The sequence below is a fragment of the Lissotriton vulgaris genome, chromosome 6 (assembly GCF_964263255.1).
Source record: "Lissotriton vulgaris chromosome 6, aLisVul1.2, whole genome shotgun sequence".
Classification (NCBI taxonomy): domain Eukaryota; kingdom Metazoa; phylum Chordata; class Amphibia; order Caudata; family Salamandridae; genus Lissotriton; species Lissotriton vulgaris.
In genome coordinates this window covers 965889499-965916133 of record NC_141694.1, presented here as the reverse complement: position 1 = coordinate 965916133, position 26635 = coordinate 965889499, and the positions used below count along the sequence as shown (strand labels likewise).

Here is a 26635-nt window from a genome sequence, read left to right as displayed (position 1 = left end):
GATGGATCCCCACGGAAACCAGGAAGACCGTCACCCAGGCACTCGTCACCAGCCGACTAGACTACGGGAACACCCTCTACGCCGGAACCACAGCCAAACTTCAAAAAAGACTCCAACGCATCCAGAACGCCTCCGCACGACTCATACTCGACATCCCCTGACACAGCCACATCTCCGGACACCTGAGACACCTGCACTGGCTCCCCGTCAGCAAGAGAATCATGTTCAGACTCCTCACCCAGGCACACAGCGCTCTCCACAACCTGGGCCCCAAGTACCTCAACGACCGAATGACCTTCTACACGCCCACCCTCCAGCTACGATCGACCAGCCACTCACTCGCCACCGTTCCACGCATCCGCAAAGCCACCGCCGGAGGAAGATCCTTCTCCTACCTGGCAGCCAAGACTTCGAACTCCCTACCCACCCACTTTCGGCGAACCCAAGACCATCTCTCCTTCAGGAAGCAGCTCAAGACCTGGCTGTTCGAGCAGTAACCTACCCCTCTCCCAGCGCCTTGAGACCCTCCCGGGTGAGTAGCGCGCTTTACAAATGCCATGATTGATTGATTGATTGATTGGGTACTGAGGTATATGTTTTGGGGTGTTTGGGTATTTTAAGGGTTCAGATATAGTTTTGGGTTATGGGGTACAGGGGTAGTTTCAGGGTTTAGGGATAGGTATGGGTTTTGGGGTACAGGGGTATTTTTAGTGTTCAGGGCTAAGTTTGGGTTTTGGGGTACAGGGGTATTTTAGGGTTCAGGGGTAGGTTTGGGTGTTGGGGTACAGGGGTATTTTAAGGGTTCAGGGCTAGGTTTGGGTTTTGGGGTACAGGGGTATTTTTAGGGTTCAGGGCTAGGTTTGGGTTTTGGGGAACAGGGGTATTTTTAGGGTTCAGGGGTATGTTTGGGTTTTGAGGTTCAGGGGTATTTATAGGGTTCAGAGTTAGGTTTGGGTTTTGGGGTACAGGGGTATTTTTAGGGTTTAGGGATAGGTTTGGGTTTTGGGGTACAGGGTATATTTATAGGGTTAAGATGGGTTAGTGTTTAAGGGTGTTGGGTTATTTTAAGGAGTAAGGGTGGGTTATGATTATGGGGTGCAGGGGTATTTAAAGGGAGCAGGGTGGGATTCGTTTTTAGGGTGTAAAGGGTAACAAAATAAAATAATGAATAAAAACAATATAAATAATGCAATTTAAAAGAATAAATGTTTTAATTAAATTAACAAAATGTATAACGCTAGCTTTTTTCGTAATCCCGCGCCCCGCACACGCCCCAGCACACGCCCACAGCACACGATATGAGACATGGCATTAAGGGCGGAACGTACCACACGTCCCCAGCGTTTGTCAAATCCATCCAGTTAAGACAATCCAGTATTAAAAAGGAACAGTATCGCAATGTCATACAATCAATCGATAAAACACATTCACATTGGTTAAGAACAAGTTATACAAAATGTAAAAATACCTTAAAAAACTATACAAGATACAAACAATTCATATATCCTAGAATCCACTAATTCAAAGGGAGACCTTACTATTGTTCCTGGTTTTTAACAGCATTGGGCTTCAGTAACTTGCTTCTGATTAACCAGACACAGCCCAGAAATTTAGCTGTCCCACAAATTGTACTAAGGGAGGATATGTCCGATTTTAAAATACGCAACACCTCCCTATAGTTCCTAGCTCCCAGATTGAAAAAGTATTTGTGCAACAGACACAGAGTAACACAAGGAATTCACCACAAAAAAAGACTTAAAAAGAGATTTAGGAAAAAAAGATTATTACATTCTGAACAAAACAAGACCAAAACGAAAAAAATAAAAAGTATAGAAGTTGAGATATTGAATTTTAAAGGAATAAATGCAATAAAGTGCTTAGAAGCAAGTAGTGCTAAAAAGGTTATATTTGGTCATGCTGGAATGGGACAAAGTCAAAGTGTAAGCCAACCACGATGGAGCACTGGCCAACTGCAGGACGCACACAGACCCCGATGAACAAAGTACCTTTCGTGGCCACAAACAGCAAGATGCATCGATGTTGAGGCCAGAAGGTGTAGGATGCGGCAAATTTCTCCATGCAATGAAGGTGATGCGTCAGGGCCATAGACGGGTGCCAGAGCTGGAGTCGATGCACCAGATTCTGCAATGCAGTTGAGGGGATGCATTGATCTCACCGTGCTGCAGCAGCAGTGAAACATTGTCTGATACATAGATCTCTGGAGACAAAGCCTTGGTTCCGATGCAATGTGCCAAAATCTGTGTTGCAAGTTCCTGTGTCACTTCCAGTGAGCCAGGGACAGGAGCAGGGGTAGAGACTTTGATATCTCTAAGTCTCAAGCAACAGGAGGCAAGCCAACAAGCCCTTGGAGATCACATGGAGTGAAGGCAGAATCCAGCTCTCCTTTAGCAGATTCAGATAGCAACAGGAAACAGGACAACAAAACGACAAACAGGCCTTCCAGATCAGCAGTCCACTTGAGTCCTTTAAGCAGTATAGCAGTTCTCCTGGCAGAGCTTCAGTTACAAGTCCAGTTGTGTCTGATGTTAGGGGATCTGGGACCCAGTACTTATACTTCAAAGTGCTTTGAAGTGGGGGTGACTGCAAAGCAGCTCTCTGAAGTGCACAACTATCCCTTTCAACCCAGTCTTGTCTGCCAGACTATCTGTGGGGGTATTCAGTCATTAGTGTGGGGAAAGGACACTTCCCTTTTTAAGTAAAATATTAGCCCCTCCCCTCCATCCTACCCTGGCAATGCCATCGGAATGCAGATATATGTAGATCAGTACTCAGCCAAACCTATTCTTCCTCTGTTGTGGCTGTCTAGAGGGAATGGACAATATGTAGCTGTCTAGAGGGAATGGTCAAGGTGTAGCTGTCACCTGCCCCAGATGTGTATTGGAGACAGGCTGTTAGACATACAGAGCAGTAAGTGCAGAGAAATGTCCAATTTATAAAGGTGAAACATGTATATAGAGCCTGCACTCCTTCCCTTTAAGTTGCTCCAAAGTTCAAATGTGAATCCGTGCGTCTAGTGTCCGTGGATCGCCCAAACCACAGTCAATCCTCATGTATTTAAGAGAGAGCACGCCTCTTGCGCTCCCACTGTCGCAGTGCAAAAAGTGGGAATTGATCCCGCCAATATATTACTTTTATCCAAGTCCTCCAATGTAAACTCATTATAACTTTCATTGTCCAATATTTAATCCATATACTCCTATCTTTTCATCATAACAGAGACAGTGTGATTGAATCTGTAGTCTTTATTATCGTCTTCAAATACCAAGTGTATGCCAATACAGGGTTTATACAGTTATAAAGGGGGCATTTCTAAAACAGTAATGTTAAATCCAGCTTCACCAGAAAATAGGATTTATCAACTTTATTTTTGTAGCAGAGGTAAAAGGCAACAGACAGGCTGGTGCAGAGTCAGTCACTGGTCCTTTCTTTCCCAGGCTGGTGTGGCTCTTAAGTGTCCAGGCTTATTAGGTCATCGTAGATCTGATTTCTGGGTCTTGGGGAGCAACCTAAATACTTGATTTAGGGGCATTACAGGGTAGTAACAGGTATGGACCAATGGGTTTCTTACCTCGGGTGTCTACACCAATTATGCTTCCCTCCTGTGGGAAGGGAGCATAGCCCTAGCCATGATTGGATAAGGTCCACCATCTTCAAGATGATTGGCACTGAAAAATGTGCTTTACTGAGCCTCCTGCACCTGAGGGATGAAGTCAGTGAAGGGGGGCACCCTGCCTATTCTTCTTAAGTTTTCCCTGTGGTTCTCCCACCAAAGTGAATGCTTTGCTGCCTCTTGGGACAGACCACACACCCCAGAAGGGACCGCAGCAGCAGCCCAGCACTGATGCCGCTACACCTGTGCTCTAAGGCCCTTTCAAATTGCCAGTTAGGCTCCAACAGCATGGGACACGTTCGAAATGCGCCAGGTCGAGTGCCCGGGTGAAGACGGGACCAGGTGCGGCCCCTTCTGCGCCCGTCAGTGGCCCGAAGAGGCGAGGCTGGGACCACTCTATTTGATTTGAGGAGCAAAAGGGAGAAAATACCCCGCTTTACTGTACACGAGTGGCAAGTAGGAGACAAAGGAGCCATTTTGGCATACCCAAAATTCTCACAGTGAGTAACCACGCATTAATCAAACAATTTGGTACAGCTTGGCGGGCCTCAGTTCCTTTAGGGCCAATTAGTGCACCCTTATATTCCCCCCCTCCCTATGGCTATCAGTGCTCTACCAAAAATGGTGAAAAGAATAGCTGTGGCACTTACGTCACCTATTGGAATAAAGAGATCGACCATTGACACATTTTTAGTCAAGGCATGGGTGCCAAATCGGAAGAGATCAATTGGGCAGAGAGGAGGCTCTCTGCTGGGACATTAAGACTGGGGGATCCATCCCTGACGCTGCCTAGGGGAGCTCTACATTTGATAGATCCACCAGAGATTATAGAGGAGCTTGACACAGGGGACACACTGATAGATCTAGCTGGCCCAAGCTTTAAACCCCCCCCCCCATGACGCTAAGAGTGACTCGAACATTCCATCTTCATCGGCTCCAGCTGGTGGTAAAGAATCAGTAACGTCCCCACCCTCTTAGCGGAAATGTAAAACTAAAAAAGGTGAAGAAATGCCAATTATGCAGAAGGGGGCTGGGACTAGCCACACCAGGAAGGACATGAATGAGTTTGGGGAGCTTTCAATACAGAAAATTACAGAGCTATTGACCAAGTTAAGGACTCCATTTTGCGATAGAATTGCAAGACTCGAGTCATACTCAATGCATTTCTTGATGAAGCCGAGATTTTCTGGTGCACCACCAGTGAAACCCCCTAACTTTCAACTCCTCATGCCCAAGCCAGTGGCCCTAAATAGCCTCGCACAGCGCAGCTGAGTAGATGCCGTACTCACACCAACATTAACATGTCTATGGGCATTTCTTACCAGGATATTCCTATCTAACATACAGATTCAGAGACCATTAAGTTGCAAGATTTTATTGCCCAGCCCCTAATGCCATGTACCCTGGTAGAGGTGAGGAAGCAAAAGATGTCCTTTAATACCTCTTTTCTTACCATGATAAACCTCCCCCAGATTGCTGCTCCTATACCCTGGTCTTAGTAAGGGTCCCCCGGCTCAACTCTGCGAATCAGAAATCCATGGGTCAACTAATCAGTAAAGTTTATCATTGTTTACGCAAACACAATAAATTTATTGTGACAGACCAAAGACACATCCTGATGGCTAGGAGAATTTCCTGGATAGGGACCTCACGGAAGAGTTTTGAGGGAGACTTGTGATCATCGCTATTAGATACCCTGCCCTAACACGCAATTTCTTGAAACATTCAATACTCTTATATCGATTACTAAATTATTACCCCTGTTTTTTTTAAAAGACCCCAGCAGAATATTACACCCATGGAGCATTTTAATTTACATGGGGGGAAGTTTGTGCGCAGGGTTGATTGAATGCATTGTCTAACCACTCTGGCAGACCAAAATGATTTAGATTGACTGCCATTTGATGATATTAGACATTTTATGAATGAACCCCCTTAATGGTCCCCTTCAAAGGTATGTGCAGATGATGATGTCCCCTCGAACTCTAACCAGAGCACGCTATTTGCAGGCTTCCATCTGAAGACGCCACACCCAAACCAGTAAATGTCATTATCCCTCTTCCAATCCGTATTAAAGACAACGGTTAAAACCTTAGCCATGTCTCATTTAATGTGGCTGAGTTATCAGCAACTTTTGCAGATGTAAGGTGTATTTCGTTTATTAGATCATTCAATATCATTTGCCTCCAAGAGACTTGGGATATTGAGAACAACCTTTTTATTGAGGGTTTGAAAATGTTCTTTCTCCCATCGGCGAGCTCTAGAGCAGGTAAAGCGAGAGGTGGCCTGATTATTTTTGTGACTCTTGATCTTTGTGGGTAGAGGATGCAACTGAAGTGGGATTCCAGAGTGCTCCAGGGCATCGAAGTAGTGGTGGGAAGATGCTCCGCTTGACCATAATAAACTTTTATAGTGCCAAAAATGAAAGGGTGGGGCCATCAAGTCTATCAGAACTGAGAGGGGTATAAGGCACGCTGCAGGGAGAGGGATTATGTCTTGACAACTTAATTATAGCTGGGCATTTCAACTGTCACCCCTGCCATGGTTCATTACAACTTCACCTAAGTGCCCAAACATGTATGATAAAAGAAGGATTGCATATGGAGCACTCTGCAGAAGGGTCTGAAGTGAGTACCCATGTACATGCCCCAATTTAGCGCTTACTATAGATAAGAGACCCTATTATACTGTTACCCCCCCTCAAGCTACAAGTGAAGGGGTTACACGACAATTATTGAATATATTTTTGTTTCCGCCTCGTTGGGAGGGTCATCACTCTGTTTTAAGATCCTGCATAGCCCTTATAGCAATCAGATCATAATCCCTTGTCATTGTCACTCGAAAGGCGGTTATTCATTTGAAGCACCCCAATACATCAGTGAGCGCTATATGTAACTGATCAGGGTATACGCCTTAGTTAGTAGCAGGAAGACCCTAAGGCTCAAAATCATTCTCTTTTTTAAACTAGACAAAGGGAGATCCAAACCAGCCTGGAGCCATTTGCATTGGAAGAAGAGATTATTAATTCATTCATTACCATCTCGCCGTCAACTGCTAGTTTATTATAGGTTTCCGGGGCCTAATCCATCTCGGACCATCCAAAATGGTTTGACAATAAGTGGTCATGCACCCTTTGTCTCCTAAAGAAGGCCCTGAAAGAGACCCCCAGGGATAGAGAGAGGGTGATTGATTGTTGCACCAATTATAATGCGGCCTCAAGGACCGGAGGCGAACATTACAGGGACAGGCATGGGAAGAATTAACTCAAGCAAGTGAGCAGCGGAATAGCACTCTATTTTGGCAAGTAATAAATAGACCCTGTTTTTCTGATCCTTTGAAACCCACCCGATGTCAACACATCACCACGGAAGATTGGATCGCCCATTATGAAGGAGTTTATAATTATGAGAAAGGCGAAGGATTTGACACTGAGATATTGTCACCTCAGTCAAATACCCCTATAATCTTCACCCTGGATGAAGTAAGGTTGGTATGGAGATACTGATGAATGGGCTGCGGTTCTGACGAGGATGTTAAATGCAGCTGTAATGAACAGGTTAACATTGTAGTGGTCTACCGCCATGATCGTGCCAATCTTTAAGAACGGGGACAATAATAATCCCAAGTGTTACCGCCCCATTTCACTTATCGACTCCACAGTCAAAGTCCTGGGGCAGGTCTTACTTAATAGGCTCTCTCACGTGCAGTATCGCTTCCGGAAGGGAAAATCAACCACATAGCAATGTTTGAATCTTTATTTAATAACTAGCAGCCCGTCCCGACCTTGTCTGGGAGCAACAGGCTTCCCCGCCCGCCCCGACATTGTCCAGCAGCCCGGGCCCCCGCCTGCCCCGTCCCCCGCCTGCCCTGACCCCCGCCTGCCCCGACATGGGTCCCCTTACCTCAGCCGCCGCTCCTACCGCCTGTCCGCTGCTCGCACCGCCGCTGGCCTGTCCGCTGCTCCTCACTTCACCACTCCTCCCCCGTGCCATGTCCGCCGCTCCTAGTCGCGCTCCTGGACGTCACTCCTCCCCGCGCTCCTGACGTGAGCACGCACCTCGCGGCCGGCGCTACTTCGGAGGGACTTCTTTTTTTTACTGTAAATTTTTTAAATAAGGTTTTTTTAAAAATGTATATAGCTTATAACCATCTACACACCCTGACGATTCCAACGGTGTATCGGGTGTGTGGATTGGTGCTGTGGTTCCCGAGTTTACCCGCCTCAAAGGCTGAAAGTTCTTCCTTTATTATAGTAGTATAGATTGCTAAACACACAGTACCTCAATCTGGTGCCCTCTTTTGGGGTTTTATGGATCTCACTGTGGCCTTCGACCGGGTGAACCGCCAAAAATGATGGGCCCTATTTGATTCCTTAGGGATTCAGCCTGCTATTGTAAATTTATTTAGGACCCTCCATGCCCACACTACAGCCGCAGTTAGACACTCACAGGGGGCGGGAACCACAAATTATTTTAATTGTACCAGGGGGGTACGCCAGGGGTGCATTTTTGCCCTTTTTTATTCACCCTATATATTAACGGCCTAGAGGTGGCCTTGACATCTTTGCAGACAGACTGGGCCCGATTCACAGAACTATCGTAAGACAAAATCCTAAACTTACTACCATTTTGGTATTCACAGAAGGTACTTACTCATGGGCGGAAAATCCGTTTTGCTCGCGGATTTTGCGGATTTTCGGTAAATTCGCAATCCGCGAGATTCGCGAATCTCCCGCAAAATCCGCAAATCCGCGAGCAGCGGATTTTATGGCTTGCTCGCACTGTTCGCGTGAGTTCGCGGCTTCCCAGTACAACTTCGCGCCCCGCGAATAAGCGCAAAATTGCAGAAATACGATCTTAGCAAAACTGAAACTACTTACCAGGTTCAAAAGTTCAGGCTCATCATTAGTAGCCATTTCCTGTAGTGCTTCCTGAGGGGCCCCTCCAGAGTTCAGTTGCCAGTTGCAACTATTATGTGACCCTGCTCTGAACCTCAGAATAGTTACACATATGCCACAAAGGTCCTGAATTACAGCTAAGGGAGACAAGCAGGAGCCAGGCTGGAAGTTCTAATCCATTAATCAGCCCCTAATTCATTATTGTCAGTTGGGGCAGGGCAGGTGTTGTAACTAATTTTGCAACAATGAAAGCACTTAGCAAGTGCAAAAGATCACTAATCAGGAAGCACTAAGGAAGCAGGTGCCAGCTAAAAAAATATTCTGTGACACATTAATCAGCCCCAAATTAATTCAGGTCACTTGAGGCAGGGAAGGTGTGCTTGCTTTGCCACAATAATGTACACTGACTGGACAACCAGAGGGTGCTGTGATGAAACAGAGGGTGGCATGGGTGGGCCAGAGGGTGGCATGAGTAGTCAGAGAGTGGCAGTGGTGACAGAGAGTGGCAGTGATGAAGAAGAGTGTCCCAAACAGGCTGGACACGTAGAAACAACAAGTTCGCGAAACTTGCGACCCGACAGGTAAGTTCGCGTTTTGCGAAATTGTACAAAACCCTCACGAACTGGCAGAAACCCGCGCAAACACACAAAAAAAAAATCCGCAAATTCGCGAGAATTCGCGGATTTTGCGGATTGCGAGTTCGCAAATCCGCAAAATTCGCAAACGCGAGATTCGCAAAATTCGCCCATGGTGAGACACTTACTCATTTCGGTATTCACAGAAGTTAGGAGTCCTAACTTTAGGACTCCTAAATGCATTCTGTGAATACCGAAAGTCTTAAAATTAGGATTTTTCTCAATTTAGTAGTAGTAAAGTTAGGACTCCTAACTTTAGGATTCCTAAGTGCCTTCTGTGAATACCGAACGTCTTAAAATTAGGATTTTTCTCAATTTAGTAGTAGTAAAGTTAAGACTCCTAACTTTAGGACTCCTAATGCCTTCTGTGAATACCGAAAGTCTTTAAATTAGGATTTTTCTCAATTTAGTAGTAGTAAAGTTAGGACTCTTAACTTTAGGACTCCTAAATGCCTTCTGTGAATACCGAAAGTCTTTAAATTAGGATTTTCTCAATTTAGTAGTAGTAAAGTTAGGACTCCTAACTTTAGGACTCCTAAATGCCTTCTGTTACTACCAAAAGTCTTAAAATTAGGATTTTTCTCAGTTTAGTAGTAGTAAAGTTGAGAAAAATCCTAATTTTAAGACTTTCGGTATTCACAGAAGGCATTTAGGAGTCCTAAAGTTAGGAGTCCTAACTTTACTACTACTAAATTGAGAAAAATCCTAATTTTAAAACTTTCGGTAGCCACAGAAGGCATTTAGGAGTCCTAAAGTTAGGAGTCCTAACTTTACTACTACTAAATTGAGAAAAATCCTAATTTTAAGACTTTCGGTATCCACAGAATGCATTTAGGAGTCCTAAAGTTAGGACTCCTAACTTCCGTGAATACCGAAATGAGTAAGTGTCTTCTGTGAATACCAAAATGAGTAAGTGCCTTCTGTGAATACGAAAATGGTAGTAAGTTTGTCTTAAGTTAGTTCTGTGAATCGGGCCCACTGTCCCTAAGTGGGTAGGAAAGCAATTCCAGTTGTTTTATATGCTTATGATGCAGTGCTGACGGCATGCATCGCTAGGGGCCTACAGGCCCTAATTGAAGGATTTTTAGCTTTTATGAGCGGGTTTGACCAGTCGGCCAACTTCACAAAGTCACACATTTTGGAAGTTGGCCCCTGAGGGACCCAATCTAAAACATTCAAAGCAGGTGCCCATACTCTTGCTAAGGTCCTGGCTTTTCATTATCTAGAAATCTTATTCAATGAGAAATTGAACTGGAAACAGTGTCTAGAGGTAAAGGTAGGTGATATGAGCAAATTAACGGGAGCCCTTGCTAGCTATTTATTTATTTATTTATTTGTGCAATTCGTATAGCGTGCAAATACCCTGGAGTGTTTCGGCGCTATAAAGTAAAAAAAGAGCCGCTGCGTTGGGTGACTACTGGTTGGAGAGTTTTTACTTGTTTCATAAATGTCAGGAGGAGGGGCTGGTTTTAATGTGGAGAGGGAGGGTATTCCACAGTCTGGCTGTAGCAACTGTGAATTATCTTTCTCCCCAAGATGTTTTCTTTGTGCGAGGAATAGTAAGTAGGCGAGCTGAGGAGCAGCGCAGGGGTCTATTGGGGGTGTAAGGGCATAGTGCTTTTTTTTAGGAACTCACGTTCCGTGCTGTTAACAGCTTTATATGCGATGCATAGTGCCTTGAATTTGGTCCGGCTTCTGATAGGCAGCCAATGAAGTTGACGTATGACTGGAGAGATTGATTTGAACTTGGGAGTGCCAGAGAGAATTCTGGCCGCTGAGTTCTGAACTAATTGCAATTTGTTGAGGACTTTCTCCTGAGCGTTTAGGAGGAGCCCGCTGCAATAGTCCACCTTGGACATAACTAATGTGCACATGAGGGTCTTGCAGGCACAGGGGGAAAAAATGGCAAAAGTTTCCGTATCATTTTAAGGGTGTAGCAGAATGAAGAGACGACTGCGTTCGCATGGTGGATGAACAAGAGTTTAGCGTTGAACATTACATTACACCTAAGTTCCTGACCTTTGTGAAAGGTCCCAGAGGTGATCCCAATGTTGGAGCCCAACTTGGGGCAGGACTAGGTACATGGACCCTGGGTGTGGTTATAAAGCTCTACAAGTTATTTTGTATATCCAAGGCCTTGTACAGAAGTGAGGTGTGGGGCTATATAGAGACCAACAAACTTCAGATTACAGAAAATAAGTTTCTGAAACGAATATTGATTGACCCACAGGGCACCCCATCATTTTCTGTGCATCAAGAACTAGGGGTACATTATATAGCGGACGTGGTGGCAGTAAAACCCCGGACCTATTGAGTGAAAATCTGGAGTTTGCCCTCAATAGACTGATTGTATCAGATTGTTTATCACTAGACCATGCCCTAAAAATCCCCTGGTTGCGCTATATTAAACATTTTTTAAAGCCTGACTCAGTGAAGCCCTGCGAGTTGAGTATAGTGAAGGAGCTATTTTTTAAATACACTATGGCTGCCTGGAAAAGACCAAGCAAACCAAGCCAGTTTTGAGAGGGCATGCTCTCCTGAAATCAGTACAGGGCATGGAGAATTACCTATGCAGGTTGAGAAATGCTTCTGATAGATTTAACCAACTCCATCATCTTTTAGCTCAGACGGCTTGTTTTGTTTTACTTGATGAGATGAGAGGCCCCTGTGGTTGTGACAATAGGTCCCCCTCGGACACCCTACATTTTGTACTTTTATGTAAATATTGTATTTACCCTAGGAGAATAAATCTTAAACCTCTTTTAAAAGCTATGAGTTTTAGACAAGCCTGTGTTACCTTAATGTAACTGTAAATGTACCTAATAATCACATGCTCTTTGCAGTTACAATTCTTTTAAGGGCAACACTTAGATCTAGAAATACCAGATGTACTAATGATTGATTGGATTTTGCTCTTTTGCACATTTTTAGTCTGATACTCACTTGTACTGATGAAGTATTTCAAGGCTTAACTTTGTTTTATTATTGTATCTTTTATGGATGTGATTACCTCTGAATAAAGATTATTATTATTATTATTATTATTATATGATTGGATAAGGCGCACCATCTTCAAGAACTGAAAAAGGTGCTTTACGGTGCCTCTTGCACCTGAGGGATGGAGTCGGCGAAGGGGGGCACAACTCCTATTCTTCCTAAGTTTTCCTGCCAACTCTCCCACCAAAGTGGGGGTTTGAACAGGGGGCTGTCATCTGCTGCTAGCAGCAGAGGCTGGGTTCACATTACAAATGCGGCAGGCCATTGAACGTTCCTCTCAAGCACGGTGACGATCCTGGGGGAGGAGGAGTTACATCTCCGCCCAGGATGTACTTTGTGTCTGGCCACAGGGAGCAGAGACTTTAGATCCAGGTGACCAGAAACAGGTCTGATTGTGGCAGACTGCCTAAAGCCAGTCAGAGACCCCACCTGGGATAATAGGTTTTCAGGGGGGTACCTCTGAGGTGCCCTCTGGGTACATGGTTTAATAAATCAAACACAGGCATCTGTGTGGGTTTATTAAGAGGAGTCATTTGATACAAAACACTCCTTGGTACATCATAGTGCTGAGGAACTTGAGTTGTCGAGTTTCCAGCCATGGACTCTCTATGGCTTCCCTGGAACTTACAATATCTAAGAACAGACTTAAATGTTATAGGGGCACATCTGCCCATGAAGGTTTGCCCACACCTGTGATATAGTGTACCCTGCCTTAGGGCTTCTGAGGTCTCCCAGAGGGATGACTTACCTATACCTTAGGCAGTGCTGGTTTGCTGGCACACAGTGAGTGTGTCATGTCAACTTTGTTAATGTTTACTGCACCAGGGCATGTAAGCTGCATGGCTTCGGTGAGAGGTCCCCATGAGACCTTCTTCAGTTCCCATGCCCTAGGTACCATTTACTAGCGATTTACATGGGCTGAAGTTGCCAATGGTGGAACAGTTTTGGGGAAGAAGCATCAGTACAGGGAACCTGGTTGGCAGGAACCCTGTGCACTACAATCAAAACCACATCACTTTCCTGCAAAAAATGGGGGGCCAACCATTTGAAGAGAGGAACTTTCTCACATTTTGTTAGCAACTGTTGCTACATCATAGCAGCAAATTACCAGATTTTGAATCTGGCATTCAAGTTAAAGGATTCCAGAGGAAGCCATGCATAACAGTACAGTTAAAAATACAAACAAATTCAGCAACATTTAGCTCAATAAAAAATATGCTTAATTACAATGACTTTATTATGCATTTCTCTCGATGGCAGCAGCACTTCTGTTCACTTTGGACCCGTAAAATAATCTATCAGAATTCGCGTGCACTATATTTCTGAACCAGCAGCTTCCTGAAAGAGAGAGCTTAAAAAATAAAATTGTGCCTGATTGAGAAAATGCCTCTTTATTTTTGTAATTATGTTTCTTTTTTAAATCTTTATCTAAGATAAAAATATCTAGATTGAAGCAAGAAGGTACCCTATTTGTGGACGATCAATCAAATCACACTGTAAGTCCGAATGCAGCCGATATCCTCGATGTGGTAGGAATGCTGTATATTGGAGGATTGCCCGTGAACTACAAAACTCAACGGATTGGGCCGGTAAATCATATATATATTTTTTTATCAGATACATTGCCATCATGTGTTACTTCTCCCATGTATAATTTAGACATAGATGTTGATTCAAGAAAATGCCTGGAGTATGAGAACTGTCCTCACACATCCTTTGACTACTCATGTCATCATAGGGTTGACTGTATATCAAATTTCTATTCTCTCTGTGGTTTCCTTTGCACGTCTGAGGGAAAGGGGAGGGACAATGTGTTGAAGCAGTGCTTGATTTAGCAAGTGGTTGTAACTGTTGGGTCCAGGTACTCATTTTTTGGGGTCCAGGACTAATATTTCATCATTCGAACTTCACCCAAGCAATACTGGGGGAACCAGACAAGGGAGTTATGTAGCAACAAAGAGGGCAGAAGGGGAGATCCACAATGATTACATAAGATATAGCTGTGCTCTCTGCATTACTGCACGCACCAAAAGCTAAGTTAATACTAATTATTGACGCTCTGCACAAGCTGGATTTTGTTTAAACTTGAGCAATTAATGAGCACTGTCAGCTAAATATACTATGCATGGCTGACTTGTATCAATGTTTTTCCTTTCAGGGTTCTGGAAATAAGATATGCTTATGCTTGATGACTACAATGTATGCTAAACTGGAGATATCACTGTATCTGCCTCACAAGCTGTCTGTTCTTTTTGTTATGGTTTAAAAATGGAATAAATAAATACAAAAAGAAAAAGGCCTATGGTCTTGGAGGTATTATTTTTTTTATTTAAAAAAAGAAAATCCCGCTTTGGGATTTTCTTTTTGAAAATAAAAAAGAAAAGAAAACAGTTTGGTGCAAGGCTCCATTATGTTGATTGAGCCTTGCACTAAACTGCAAATATCATTGGCAGGAACCACACTGATAGCGGGTCCTGCCAATGCTTTATAATAGACCAGCTTCTTGGTGGTCATTTCAAAATTTGATGGGTGGGGTATCAGTCAGGGCAACAAAGTAATTTACTCTGTCGACCCAGTGGAAAAACGGGCCTGCCAACAATTAAATTAGACCCAAAGTGGAGTGGTAGCGGCTGAAAATGAAAATTTTTGAAGCATTGTTTAATTATGGTTTCTGCCACTTTCTTCATCACCCCTGAAAACACAAGATAGCAAGGGCAGTGCAAGGGCTACCAAAAGATAAGACATGTGTAAGAGAAAGTACTTATTTGCTGCTTCTAATTGACTCCTGTATGTCTAGTGAGGAATGTTCATGGTAATACAAATTAATTTGAATAATAATATGGCAGTACTTTTTATAAAAAATGAATGTCCAGCTCCAAAAGCTGATCTGTGTCAATTTCTCAAACCCTGTGCTTTCATGAGCAATATGTTCTAACTCTTATAAAACTGTACAGTTCATTCCTAAGATAATTTTGGCAGCATCAAAACAAACCCTTAAAGTAATGGCTCTCCACTCAGAATGTCTCTGGGAAGGAGGAGATATGTGGCTGCTGGGGTCAAAGAGCATCAGGCGGCCTTCCCTGCTTCACAATGCATAACAGCTCAGACATGGAGCGCATGGACCTATACATCTTTTGATCCCCATAGCAGGTCTCTCCCCAGTAAATCACATGAGCGAAGGCATTGATGTTTTCTGGCATATTGAGACCTTGCAGTTCTCCCCAGATATCACCAAGCATAGTAACACACAGAGGCTGCACATCTCTTTCACATACTTTTGTTGTTCTGACCAGCAAGTTCTTTAAGTAAGGGTGATGAAGGCGAAGGTTGCTTTGAGACATCTGTAGGAAAGAAGTATCTGCTTTTTATGGTTAACCCCACTTTTAGCTTAATGTCTCTCTGTTTTGCCTAGTCTGACTGGGATTCTGCTAACCAGGACCCCAGTCTATCTGCTGTCTCCCTTCAATTGACATACATGTACTTTGACACATTCCAGATTGGATATTGGGGTACCCTTATCAGTCCCTAGTATTTGGTACACCATGTACCCAAGGCATAGATACCCCAGAGGGCTCCCAGGGGCTGAAGCAGGTGTTATGCCACCCCTAGGAGGCCATACATAATGGAACTCTAGGTCTGCTACTGCAGCCTAAGTAAGATGGTGCTTCCAACACTTGCTTTAGATATAGGTTTACTATATCTAATGGTCACTACACTTAAAACATATAAGTCACCCCTATAGCAAGCCTTAACCATCCTGAAGACAGGGTGCTGGGTTTTAGGTGACAGGGTGCCCCTGCATGAGCAGAGCCTCTCTGCAGCCTTCAGAGACCATTCCCCCGGGTTGTGTTTGACTCAGTTGGACATATAGGTAGAGGTGCATTATAACCTTGTGGTAAATGCTATCTCGAAAACGGCTGCATAGAAACATATCGTGTTTGGTATGAAACACTTTGGAATCATACCTCTTCTCCAGTAACTGGTGTGGGAGGTAGAATTCCACCCTTCGGAAGCGAGCTTCGTGGGGTCACCGGTCTATCTGGTACCAGCCTTCTCGACCCGGACAGCACAAAATGGATGCTGCCAGCCAGAGACACATTTCTGCCCTCCTGCTGCTGAGCCACGCTCAAGCAGAGGAAGGCAGCACAATAGGCATCCTTTCACAGGGAGGAGTGACCACCTCCCAGAGAGGGTTTAGTGTATTGGGGCTGGATGGGCGCACTCTGAGAGTGCCTCAAAGTCTGCACTGGGGGTACATTTGGTGTTGTCCCTGAGCATGGTCCAGCTCAAACCAGTTCTGGGAGCCATTGGCTCCTGCTCTGGCGCGAAACTGGACAAAGGACATGGGTGTAGCCACCCCTCTCTCCTGTCCCTCCCTTAGGAGTGTCCCCTGGATCTGTCCAACCCTCTCCTGTGGGTAAAAAAGTGCTTACCTGGCTGTAAGACTTTATGTGGACCAGATTCTACATAGAAGAAACCACTGACCTTTGACCGTCTGGACACTTGGACTTCGCTGGACCTCGACTGGGCTCAACTTTGTCCCACTTTCCGTCCAAAGCTTAGTTTGTGCCTTCGTTTCATACAGGCTCTGTGCAGGACCTGTGGTGCACTTAAGACAACAGAAGAATCTCCCTTGGAGTGAAGGAGTCACTCCCCTACTTCGCAGGCACCTAAAACTCAACTGAGTGGTCTGCTGTTCCTGAGCTCCTGCGGACTCTAAAGATGTCAGCAACACAGGAGGTGGGTTCCTGAATGTCCCTGAGGTTGATCTGCCCTCTCGCCGAGTTTAAGGTCAGTATACCTTGTGAGGGCTGCGTAACCCAAACCCCTGGGGACCGCGTCTATTTGCAAGTGCATATGCTTGTTGGCGATTCCTGAGCTTGAGCATGTGACCCTGAGCAGTATTTTCACCAAAGAACTCAAGCCTCCTTGCACCCTGTGCTCCGTGGGCTGGTGCTTTGCAAACTTGCTCGAGGTCCCAACTTGACTCCTGGTCATTCGGCCTGTGGGTCCTCCTGAGAGTCAGCTCGATTGTTCCTGGGCTTTCCTGGTTGCTCCAGATGTGCTTGGGGAGTCTCCTGGACCCTGCTGGTCCACACTGTAACCTGTTTGTCCTTCCTGCAGGGGTTGCTGTTGCCCAGGCGTGTTGGTCCTCCTGCCGGACACCAACCCCTCAGCACTCGGCATCCTTCGTGGGACAGCTCACCGCTGGCTCTTGGTTGTCCTCGACTTCTCCTGGTCCTCGTGGCTGCAGAGTCAAGCATCCCTTCTTCGCACCTGAGCACTTGACATCAGTGGGCATTTGTCTACCCAGCCCCTGGTCACTCTGAAGTGACCCAGACTCTGTCCCCTCTGCTTTCAGGTTCCTTCCATCCAGAATCCAGGCTTGGATTCCACCGGACCCTTTTCACCTTCATGGCAGCAGTACTTCTTCACTTTCTCCCATTGAGAACAACAAGGGTTTCCGACGCCACTTCAGACCTATGCACCCGGCACCCCTGGGATAGGTAACTTGGGTACTACGGTATCCACAGGTTGTGTGGCTCTCTAAATTCTTATGTTTCACAGGATTTGTTCAAAGTCCTCTTAGAAGGGTCCTTAAACTTTAACTTGGCAACTGTGACTTTCCCATAGAGTTGTACGGAACCCGCAGTTGTGTTTCCTCACTGCACCCGTCCTCCGTGGGTCTCCTGTGTCATCACCTAGGGTGGTTCCTTGGGGTCCCAGCGATTCTATGTGCATTAGGCACTGTGTCTAGTCAAATCGTGATTTTTATACCACAATTTTAGTATATGGTTCAGTCTCCCCCTGGAGCCCGCTGCGTATTGTGCTACTTACAACTGTTCTATTGATCTAGTATAGTGTGCTTTGTGGTCTCTCCTCATGTAAAGGGTAGTAGAAAGTGTTATATTAATAGATACACATATTTATATATCTACTGTGTGGTTCTCCTTCATTTAGTTATCCAGGAGGTGATATTCCTGTAAAAGAAACTGTTTACATTCCTTCAAGATTAAGCCTGAAAACTGCTCTCCATAGCTAACACTGGGATCGCTTTTGATAAGGTTATCTTTGACCTCATACATCATAATGGTCGTGTGGACTGGTACAGGGTGCCTACTTTAAATAGTGGACAGCATCTCACAATCAAGTCCATGGCTAATCCACTTGACATTTTCAGCACACAATAGGCCAAAAAGGCTATTGGCAAGCTCTCCTGATGTCAGACGTTTTAGCAGCCCTGAATTAGCACAGGCTGAGGAGGGCACCACATTTTCCAGACACAAGCCACTTGCAGGTACATTTCCATTCACAGTAGTTAGCACTGGCCCCACACACACACCTACAGTTTTCAGCTCCCCGAAGCAACCCTGCACCAATGAGATCACAGAGGTAAAAAGGCAACGTATAGTTTCTGCTACATGAAGTCACCCAAGGATGCATCCATGCATAGCAGGGTAGACTATTATCTTTCCAGCTTTCGGCCTATTAGAATGAAAATGCATGTCTCATACAGCATAATTAACAAATAGTACAATTATTTTCAGATTATGGAATTTGTGAACAGAGTATCTATGTTCCTAGGTTGCACAATTAATATAGACTGTAGGGAACTTGCATAGGTACATGAGCCTAAATGACTCTAAAGATTGTTGTAATTGATGAGGATAAATGGGGTCCTCCTTTCCCTTTCTATCATAATTACACCATATGCTTTTATTCATTCTAGACAGTTTAGTCTTTTTGAGACTGATAGGTTTTTCATATTCAACATAGAGCTGGGAGCAAAAGTGTCTTGTGGTAAGGCACACTATCCATATTCTTTTAGTGTCCTTTATCTTGTACCTGGACTCATTTTACAGTTCTTATATGGTCTCTTCATCAATCCTTTACAATGTTCCACACTTCCTAGTACTACATTACCTTATGATGCAAAGGCCATACAACACCAACTGGATCCTATGAAAACCATTTTAATTGGTCAACAGGAATTTCCACCCTAGATATTAATGTAAATTGCTGAATAATATCTAAATTGTCAAATACATGAGTAATGTTTGCGAAATCCAGAGGTTTGTTTTTGACTTCTCCCCTTTGTCAATGAGCTTTTCTCAAGAATCTTCCAATATATCTGAATTCGCTGAGTTTACAAAATATTAACATAGAAAAACTCAGATTAACTGAGAGTCTGACTACGTGGTCTCATACTGAGGCTAGCATAATTGTAAATGATTTATGATTCTTGAATACATATGATCCAAACTAATTTGGTAAGAATCACAAATCTAAAAACTCAATATTGCATGAATTTTTGCACTTGATTCAGAATTTGGCAGATAGCTACTTTATCACAAATTTGACGGATATCCCATCAGCCTTATTACAAGTGCCATAGGATTTAATGCACATGTAATAAGGTGGAGGGAAAATCTGTCACATTTGTCACAGAGTAACCCATCCACCAATCTCTAAATCAGGCCCTTTGTCTATCAGCAGGTTAGTCAGATAATTTGAATTAGTGAAAACTTTATAAAATGTTCTTCCTCAACTTAAGCTGTATGTGTGCAATATTACCTCGTACTATTAAATCATTTAACACTTATTATTTACTCAGGTGTTATACAGCATTGAAGGCTGCATGAAGAGGTTTAAAATGGCAGAGTCTCCCATTGATTTTGATAACCCCACTTCCAGCTACAACGTAGGAAAATGTTTTGCAAATGCACAGAAGGGAACCTATTTTGATGGAACCGGATTCGCAAAAGCAGGTGCGTTCATTTGTGATATGTTACAAGAGCATATGAAGTGAATGATAACTGTAAATTAAAGACCATATGTACAAACATTAGGAATATCAATTTCCTAACTGTAATTCTCTCTGAATCACAATTTGGAAATTGGTATTCCTAATGTTGGAAACTCATTGAGTTTCACTTAGGGATTCCATGTGGGTCTCAAATCGACCTACCTCATGAATATTAATGAGGTAGTTTATAGTTTGCAATCCATTAGGAATCATAGCCATCACAGTGATGGTGACCTGCTAAGTTCAGCTGATCACCATGTCTATGATTGCTTTTTAACAAAGCAATCTTTTTTTGTTTTTAAATGCAGCACGCTTACCTTAACCCCTTGCATTCGCCGCAAATTTTCACGCTGTGCGGGCGATTTTAAAAGTGGTTGGGATTCAGCCGGCCCCCGGCCGTCGTAAGCACACGCACACTGTGACGCATGACGGCCAGGGGCCGTCATGAGCATGCAAGAGGTTAAAGGAAAATAGGGTGTGTTTAAACAGAAAAAAATGAAACTTTTACTTTTTATTTTAAGAGTAGTGCCCTTAAAAAATATTAATATTTATATTCTCAAAGGGAATGGGCTCCTTAAGGACCCCTTCTCCTTTGTGAATGGGTTAGCACCAGTTTTAAACTGGTGGTAAAGTAGTACTAATTTGTTACCAAAAGTCACAAAACAGTAATAAATACCATATCAATTTGTTATTTGGAAGAGACGCTCTAAACATGCACCTTCCAAATAACAAATCACAAGTGCAAAATATGATTCGGGAACAAGTCACATTTTGCACATTTGAAAAACCATTTTCCAGTCATAAACGGGCCGATTCTGCAAATTGGGCAATTTGCGACAAAAAATGTACAATGTACATCTAGCCCTAAGTTCTTAGATGTAATTACTCAAGACTGGTCTTTGGCTGGCACTCTCCTCAAACTAATGCACTCAAGAGTTTAAATGCCCATGTATGGAAGCGTTATATGTAGGGAATGTTGTACTTGGGAAGGATTAACCGCATGCGCGCTAGCGCAATTCCTCTCCTGTGCTGAGTTTTTTAAAACCGCACTTTACGTGACGAGCTGGGCTCGTCATCAGCGTGCGAGGAGGCTACGCCATGACGAGCCCAGCTCGTCATGAGCGTGGAAGGGGTTAAATGAATGAATGGATACATTGTATTAACATTCAGTGGCGGCTCCACTGCTAAAGTGGAGGAGTGTTGCCCTAATACCAAGAAGCAGCAAAAGATAGGAAAAAAATATATATAATAAAGGAATGTTATTATCATTTTATTTTGTCCTCCCGCTGCAGCAGTGTGTGTGAGGGGGCTTGGCTGCAGAGCAGGGGAGGAATAGTAGAACACTCCTGTGCACCATGACTGTTTGTTCGGCCCTCTCCGGCCTTCCAAAACAGTCATGCATTACAGCCTGTAGAACATGCCCACCCCTCCAGCCCCTGGCTGAGCGCCATATCACAGCGCTCAGACCAATCACAATGCTGCATTGCAGCATTGTGATTGACTGTGGGGAGCGTAGGAGCCCTGGTGCTTCCTGTTTCTAACAAGGAGCCAGGAAGAGGATAGGAGGGGACACAGAAGAGGCGGCGGCCGGGAGGTAAATGATTTTATTTTGTTTCTAAGATTTCACCCCCCCCCCCTTTCTCACACCCGACCCACTGCTTCTTCTAGGCAGCATCCTCAATTGTTAACACTTTTGGTTCCTTTGAATCAGTAATGCAAAGCATAAAATAAAAAAGCATGCAGGAAATGTGAGACTGTGCAAAGTATTAATTATCATGGCAAATATATGATACAGCACATGCAGATGTCTTTGCTTTCACTCAATGCATGAATTTAGCCTTACACATCACTGGTTATTTAAGTTTCCACATAAGGAGAGAAAACTTGCATTCAGCCAGATAAATTTACCCATAACTCCACTCATAAAAATAAAATCTAAATTCCATAGCAGGAAAATGGCACAGCTGGGCCACTATCTAATTAATTTTCTAGCTATCTGGATTGAAGACATTGAGGACTGGCCGACCCCTCTCTTGTTTAAAAACCCATCTCTCTTTTATATTGCTTGACCCAAGACAGTCAAGCATTTCTTATCCCCTGCTTTACCTCTGTTTCCAGACATATTTGTCTACTGTATGACCACTACTAAGGACCCAACTCTCTCTTAACCAGCCATTTAGCGTGTTTTCCTGAGGCGAAAAGCCGGGAAATTGTATTGTGCTTCGTGTGTGTGAATAATTAGTTATTTTCGTGTATGTGATTACTACTGCATTTTAAAACTTCTTTTTAAACTTTGACATATTTTGCACATTGTTACTTTGTTCCCGCTACCCACCTCTGACCGCACAGCAGTTTCTCACGCTGTCGCGGCTCGAACCGGGGGTCAGCCGCCATCTTGGGGAGGTGCAGGGATCGCGGTCTAGGCTCGCAGACCCTCCCACCCTCCTCTTGTATAAATGTGTGTTATCTCTCGCCCGCGCAGCGGGCGCGCCGATGGCGCGCCGAAGGCGCGCCAAAGGCGTGCCCGTCTGCGCCCGTCCGCGCCCAACCGGGCCCTGGGGCCATAACCCCTGTCCCTTTCTCTACGGAACCTCTTTTGTATACTAGCAAACAGCTACTCGACCTTAGACCTCCTAGTACGCACGAAAGACACTTATTCGATATGCTCGGCTGTTTTCCTCAGCACTGCCCTAACTGCCCTTTTTTGCTAAATACTCCGTTATTATGCAATAGTCAACGTCACTTAGTGACGACTCCTTCTCCTCCCGGATTTACTTTTATTAGTCATAACTGTCGTTCCTTACCTAAACATAAGCGCAACATATTCGACTTACTTACTGATGAAGTACCAGATGCATTATTTATTACTGAATCCTGGCTTCACGATAGCTCCGGCCCGGACATCGCCGAAGCGTTGCCCACTGACTATGCCATTTTACGCAACGACCGCCCGAAAAGGACGGGGGGCGGTGTGGCTATCATTTTTAACAAAAAATATCAGTGTCATTCTGACCCTATAACTTTGAGCGGATGTGATGCTCTGTTTTTTAAGCTTACCTTAAATCCCAATAACACTCTTACAAGGCTCCTAATGTATTGTCCTCCGGGCACTGTAAATTCCTGGTATACCCAGTTTCTGGACTATATATCATCTATACTTATTTCTTCTAGTAACTTTTTGGTTATTGGTGACCTAAATCTACATTTGGATAACCCTAATGATCTTTCTGCTGATAATTGTATAAATGACCTTGCTGCCATGAATTTGAATTTACTAAATAAGGGCCCTACCCACAAGGGTGGTCATCTTTTAGACCCTATTTTTTCAAATTCCTCAAATATTATATGTTCTCCTGCCTTGCCTGTCCCCTGGTCTGATCATTATCTTGTCAAATTCACTATAACAAAAAACAAAACACAGACTGCAGCCAATCCTGCTATGTATCTTAAAAAGAGAGTCTGGAAAAATCTGGATATAGCCGCTCTCAATAAAACCTTATATGATCTTATGTCTAAATACCCGCTCAATTTAGACAATATAAATGCATCTGCAAACTTGGTAAATTCCTGGCTCTCCGAGGCTATAAATACTTGTCTTCCTCTTACAAATAAGAGAAATACTGTCCATAATTCCCCTGCCCCATGGTACAACGAAACCCTCCGTGCTCACAAATCTCAATGCAAGAGACTTGAGCGAACCTGGAGAAAAGACTATTCAACCGCGGCTGGGCTTACATATAAAGCTGAACTGAAACTTTATCATAAGGCCTGTGCACATACCAGAGCTACCTATGCCAACAACTTGATAACAGTAGCCATAAATAAATCAAATGTTTTATTTAAGGTGGTAAAAGACCTTGCTGGATCACATACAGCTGCTATACCCCCCCCTCTCTCCAACACGAAATGTGATGAACTTGCTCAATATTTTACATCTAAAATTGATACCATTTACAAAGACATAGCAGCCCAAGAAAAATCCGTCACTGACGTATTTCCATCCTTCACCACTTCTTGTCCTCCATCAGCCTTATTGCAGACCTGGCCTAATCTTGTACCTGCTACCCTTTTAGAAATTTTAAACAACATTAAATCCGGTTCACCTCTGGACCCCCTACCTATTTCGGTTTTACGTCAACTTGAGTCCTCTCAATTAGATGTAATCTGTACTTTGTTAAATGCTTCTCTTGATTCAGCCACGATGCCTCAGAGCTGGAAGCATGCTATGGTGACCCCACTTCTTAAAAAACCTACTGCAGATCCAAACGTTGCTGCCAATTTCCGTCCCATTTCGCTGTTGCCGGCTTTCTCTAAAATTCTGGAACGGCATATTCACGCACATTTATCTCGTTTTGTTGTCACCAACAATCTTCTTCACCCCTCTCAGTCAGGCTTCCGTCAAGGTTTCTCCACTGAATCCACTCTTTTGGGAGTAACTGAGAATATTCGCCAACTACTCGACCGAGGTGAAACAGCTGCACTGATATTGCTTGATCTCAGTGCAGCCTTCGATACTGTATCACACAGTATCCTTCTCAGTAGCCTTGCCTCTTTTGGTTTATGTGACAAAGCCTTACACTGGCTCTCTTCTTTTCTTACTGACCGGACCTTTCAAATTTTTTCCAATACTTCCACCTCTAATACTTATCCTTCTCCATATGGTGTTCCCCAAGGTTCTATTTTAAGCCCTCTTCTCTTCAATCTTTATGTTGTTCCTTTAGCACATGTTGCTCATCACTCTGGTCTTAATCTTTTTACTTATGCAGATGATTCACAAATTGTGTTTTCCTTATCCCAAGCTGACCCCTCATCACCTTCTTCTTTACAATCAGGTCTAAGGGACATCTCCCGCTGGATGAGCTGTAATTTTCTAAAGCTCAACAGCGATAAGACGGAGGTGCTCATCTTCGGTAATAAGCCTGACCTTTGGAGCTCGAGACATTGGCCGTCAACTATGGGCGACTTACCCATTCCATCGGAACGAGTGAGAAATCTCAGGGTCATTATCGATAGGGAGCTATCGATGAAGGATCAGGCAAATAAAGTTGCAGCCACCTGTTTTATCATCCTTAGATGGCTGCGAAAAATCTTTTGGATCCTTCCTTCTGATACCCAGAGATCTGTTGTGACGGCGCTGGTGACCTCTAGATTGGATTATAGTAACGTGCTCTTTCTGGGGGCGACAAAGGCGGTCATGCGCCGTCTCCAACTAGTTCAGAATGCCGCTGCTCGGCTTCTGTGTGGCTGTCGGAAATATGACCCAATTACCGAACGCATCAAACAACTCCATTGGCTTAACCTTGATAAACGAGTCAAATTCAAGGCACTATGCTTTATGCATAAGATAAAAATTGAAGTTGCCCCCACTTATCTACAATCCCTGGTCAAACCTTATGTTCCCGCACGCTCCCTCCGTTCCTCCTCCCAACACCTTTTCTGTGTGCCTAAGTTTAGGCTCTCTAGAGTGGGTGGCCATTCCTTTTCTGTACTAGGACCCAGACTTTGGAATTCTCTTCCTCTGGACTTACGAGTGGAGCATTGTCATCTTCGTTTCCGCAAAGCTGTTAAGACCTGGCTTTTTGCCCAATAACTCTTTCGGTCAGCCACAAAGCTTTTTCTAGTTCTGGCTTTTGTGATATATCTCCCTCTGGATTGCTATGCTATACTGCCAATCAGCGCCGGGAAACCCTCACGGGTAGCTGTTCGCGCTCTACAAGATAAAAAAAAAAAAAAAAAAAATCTACATGACCATTTCAGACCTAAATACCTGTATCGTCCACATATGTGACCACTTCATGTATCAACACATTTATCATCATAAATTTTTCACCTTAATTGGAATGTTCAAGCTTTGTTTGTGCTCAAGAGCTCAAATTACATTGTGTTTTTTGTTTTGGTTTAGCAATAACCTAGTCATTTTGACCATAAAAATCCTGTACTACATTCATTTGTTTTAAAAATGTATTTCGTAACCTCATGGTTATGAAGACATAATCAGCATACCTAACATATATGGAAAACATACATGGAATGCACATTAAAAGAATGTATTTAATTGTGCTGATTACTGACTGACAATGCAAATCCAACTGGAGCACTGTGCTGCAGTTAGTGTTATTACCACAAGGTCAAAGAGTGGTGCTTTTGCTCAAAGGTGTTGTCCCATAAATATATTGCCATTTGGTCACTTTTCCCCAAAGGTGTCAGTTGTGGACATGAACAGCTCTTTTCCTATATTTTTTCCTTGTTTCCTTTCATTTTTTGGGGTACTTTTAACGTCTATTATTGAAAGTCCCCCGAATATGGCTAGAGGTGCATTTATCACTGCTGAGGAAGACCCCTCATAAATTGTGACTAGTGGTCAAAAGGTAAATATTTTGTAACTTTGCTTTTGTTACTCAGATGGACATTCAAACTACTAGGGAAGAAGAGGCAATTGTCCTCTGCAGCAGAAATTGTTGTGTAGCCATCATGTTTCTGTTCTTTATTTCCACGTTATCATTATCAATGCTGTCTTATGATGAGCGTTTTAAGGGTGAAGACATGGCCTCTTCTCTTCATATATTCGTACTATTACAAAAGTTTATGCTTACCTTTTGCGTTCGCAGACCCTTATAATGTGGCTGACCCTATCACCCTGAATTGGACTAATGGCAAATAACCCTATT

The 26635-nt window shown here is 43.8% G+C and overlaps 1 protein-coding gene across 7 annotated transcripts in view; it reads left to right on the top strand.

The window, feature by feature from the left end:
• Nucleotides 1–26635, top strand: part of LAMA2 (laminin subunit alpha 2) — a 3858378-nt gene that overhangs the window by 3789530 nt on the left and 42213 nt on the right. For all 7 annotated transcript variants that reach the window (XM_086927001.1, XM_086926997.1, XM_086927002.1 and 4 more), the window contains 2 exons: nt 13594–13749; nt 19776–19929. In XM_086927001.1, the coding sequence (XP_086783127.1) occupies nt 13594–13749; nt 19776–19929 (310 nt within the window). The remainder of the gene's footprint in view (nt 1–13593; nt 13750–19775; nt 19930–26635) is intronic.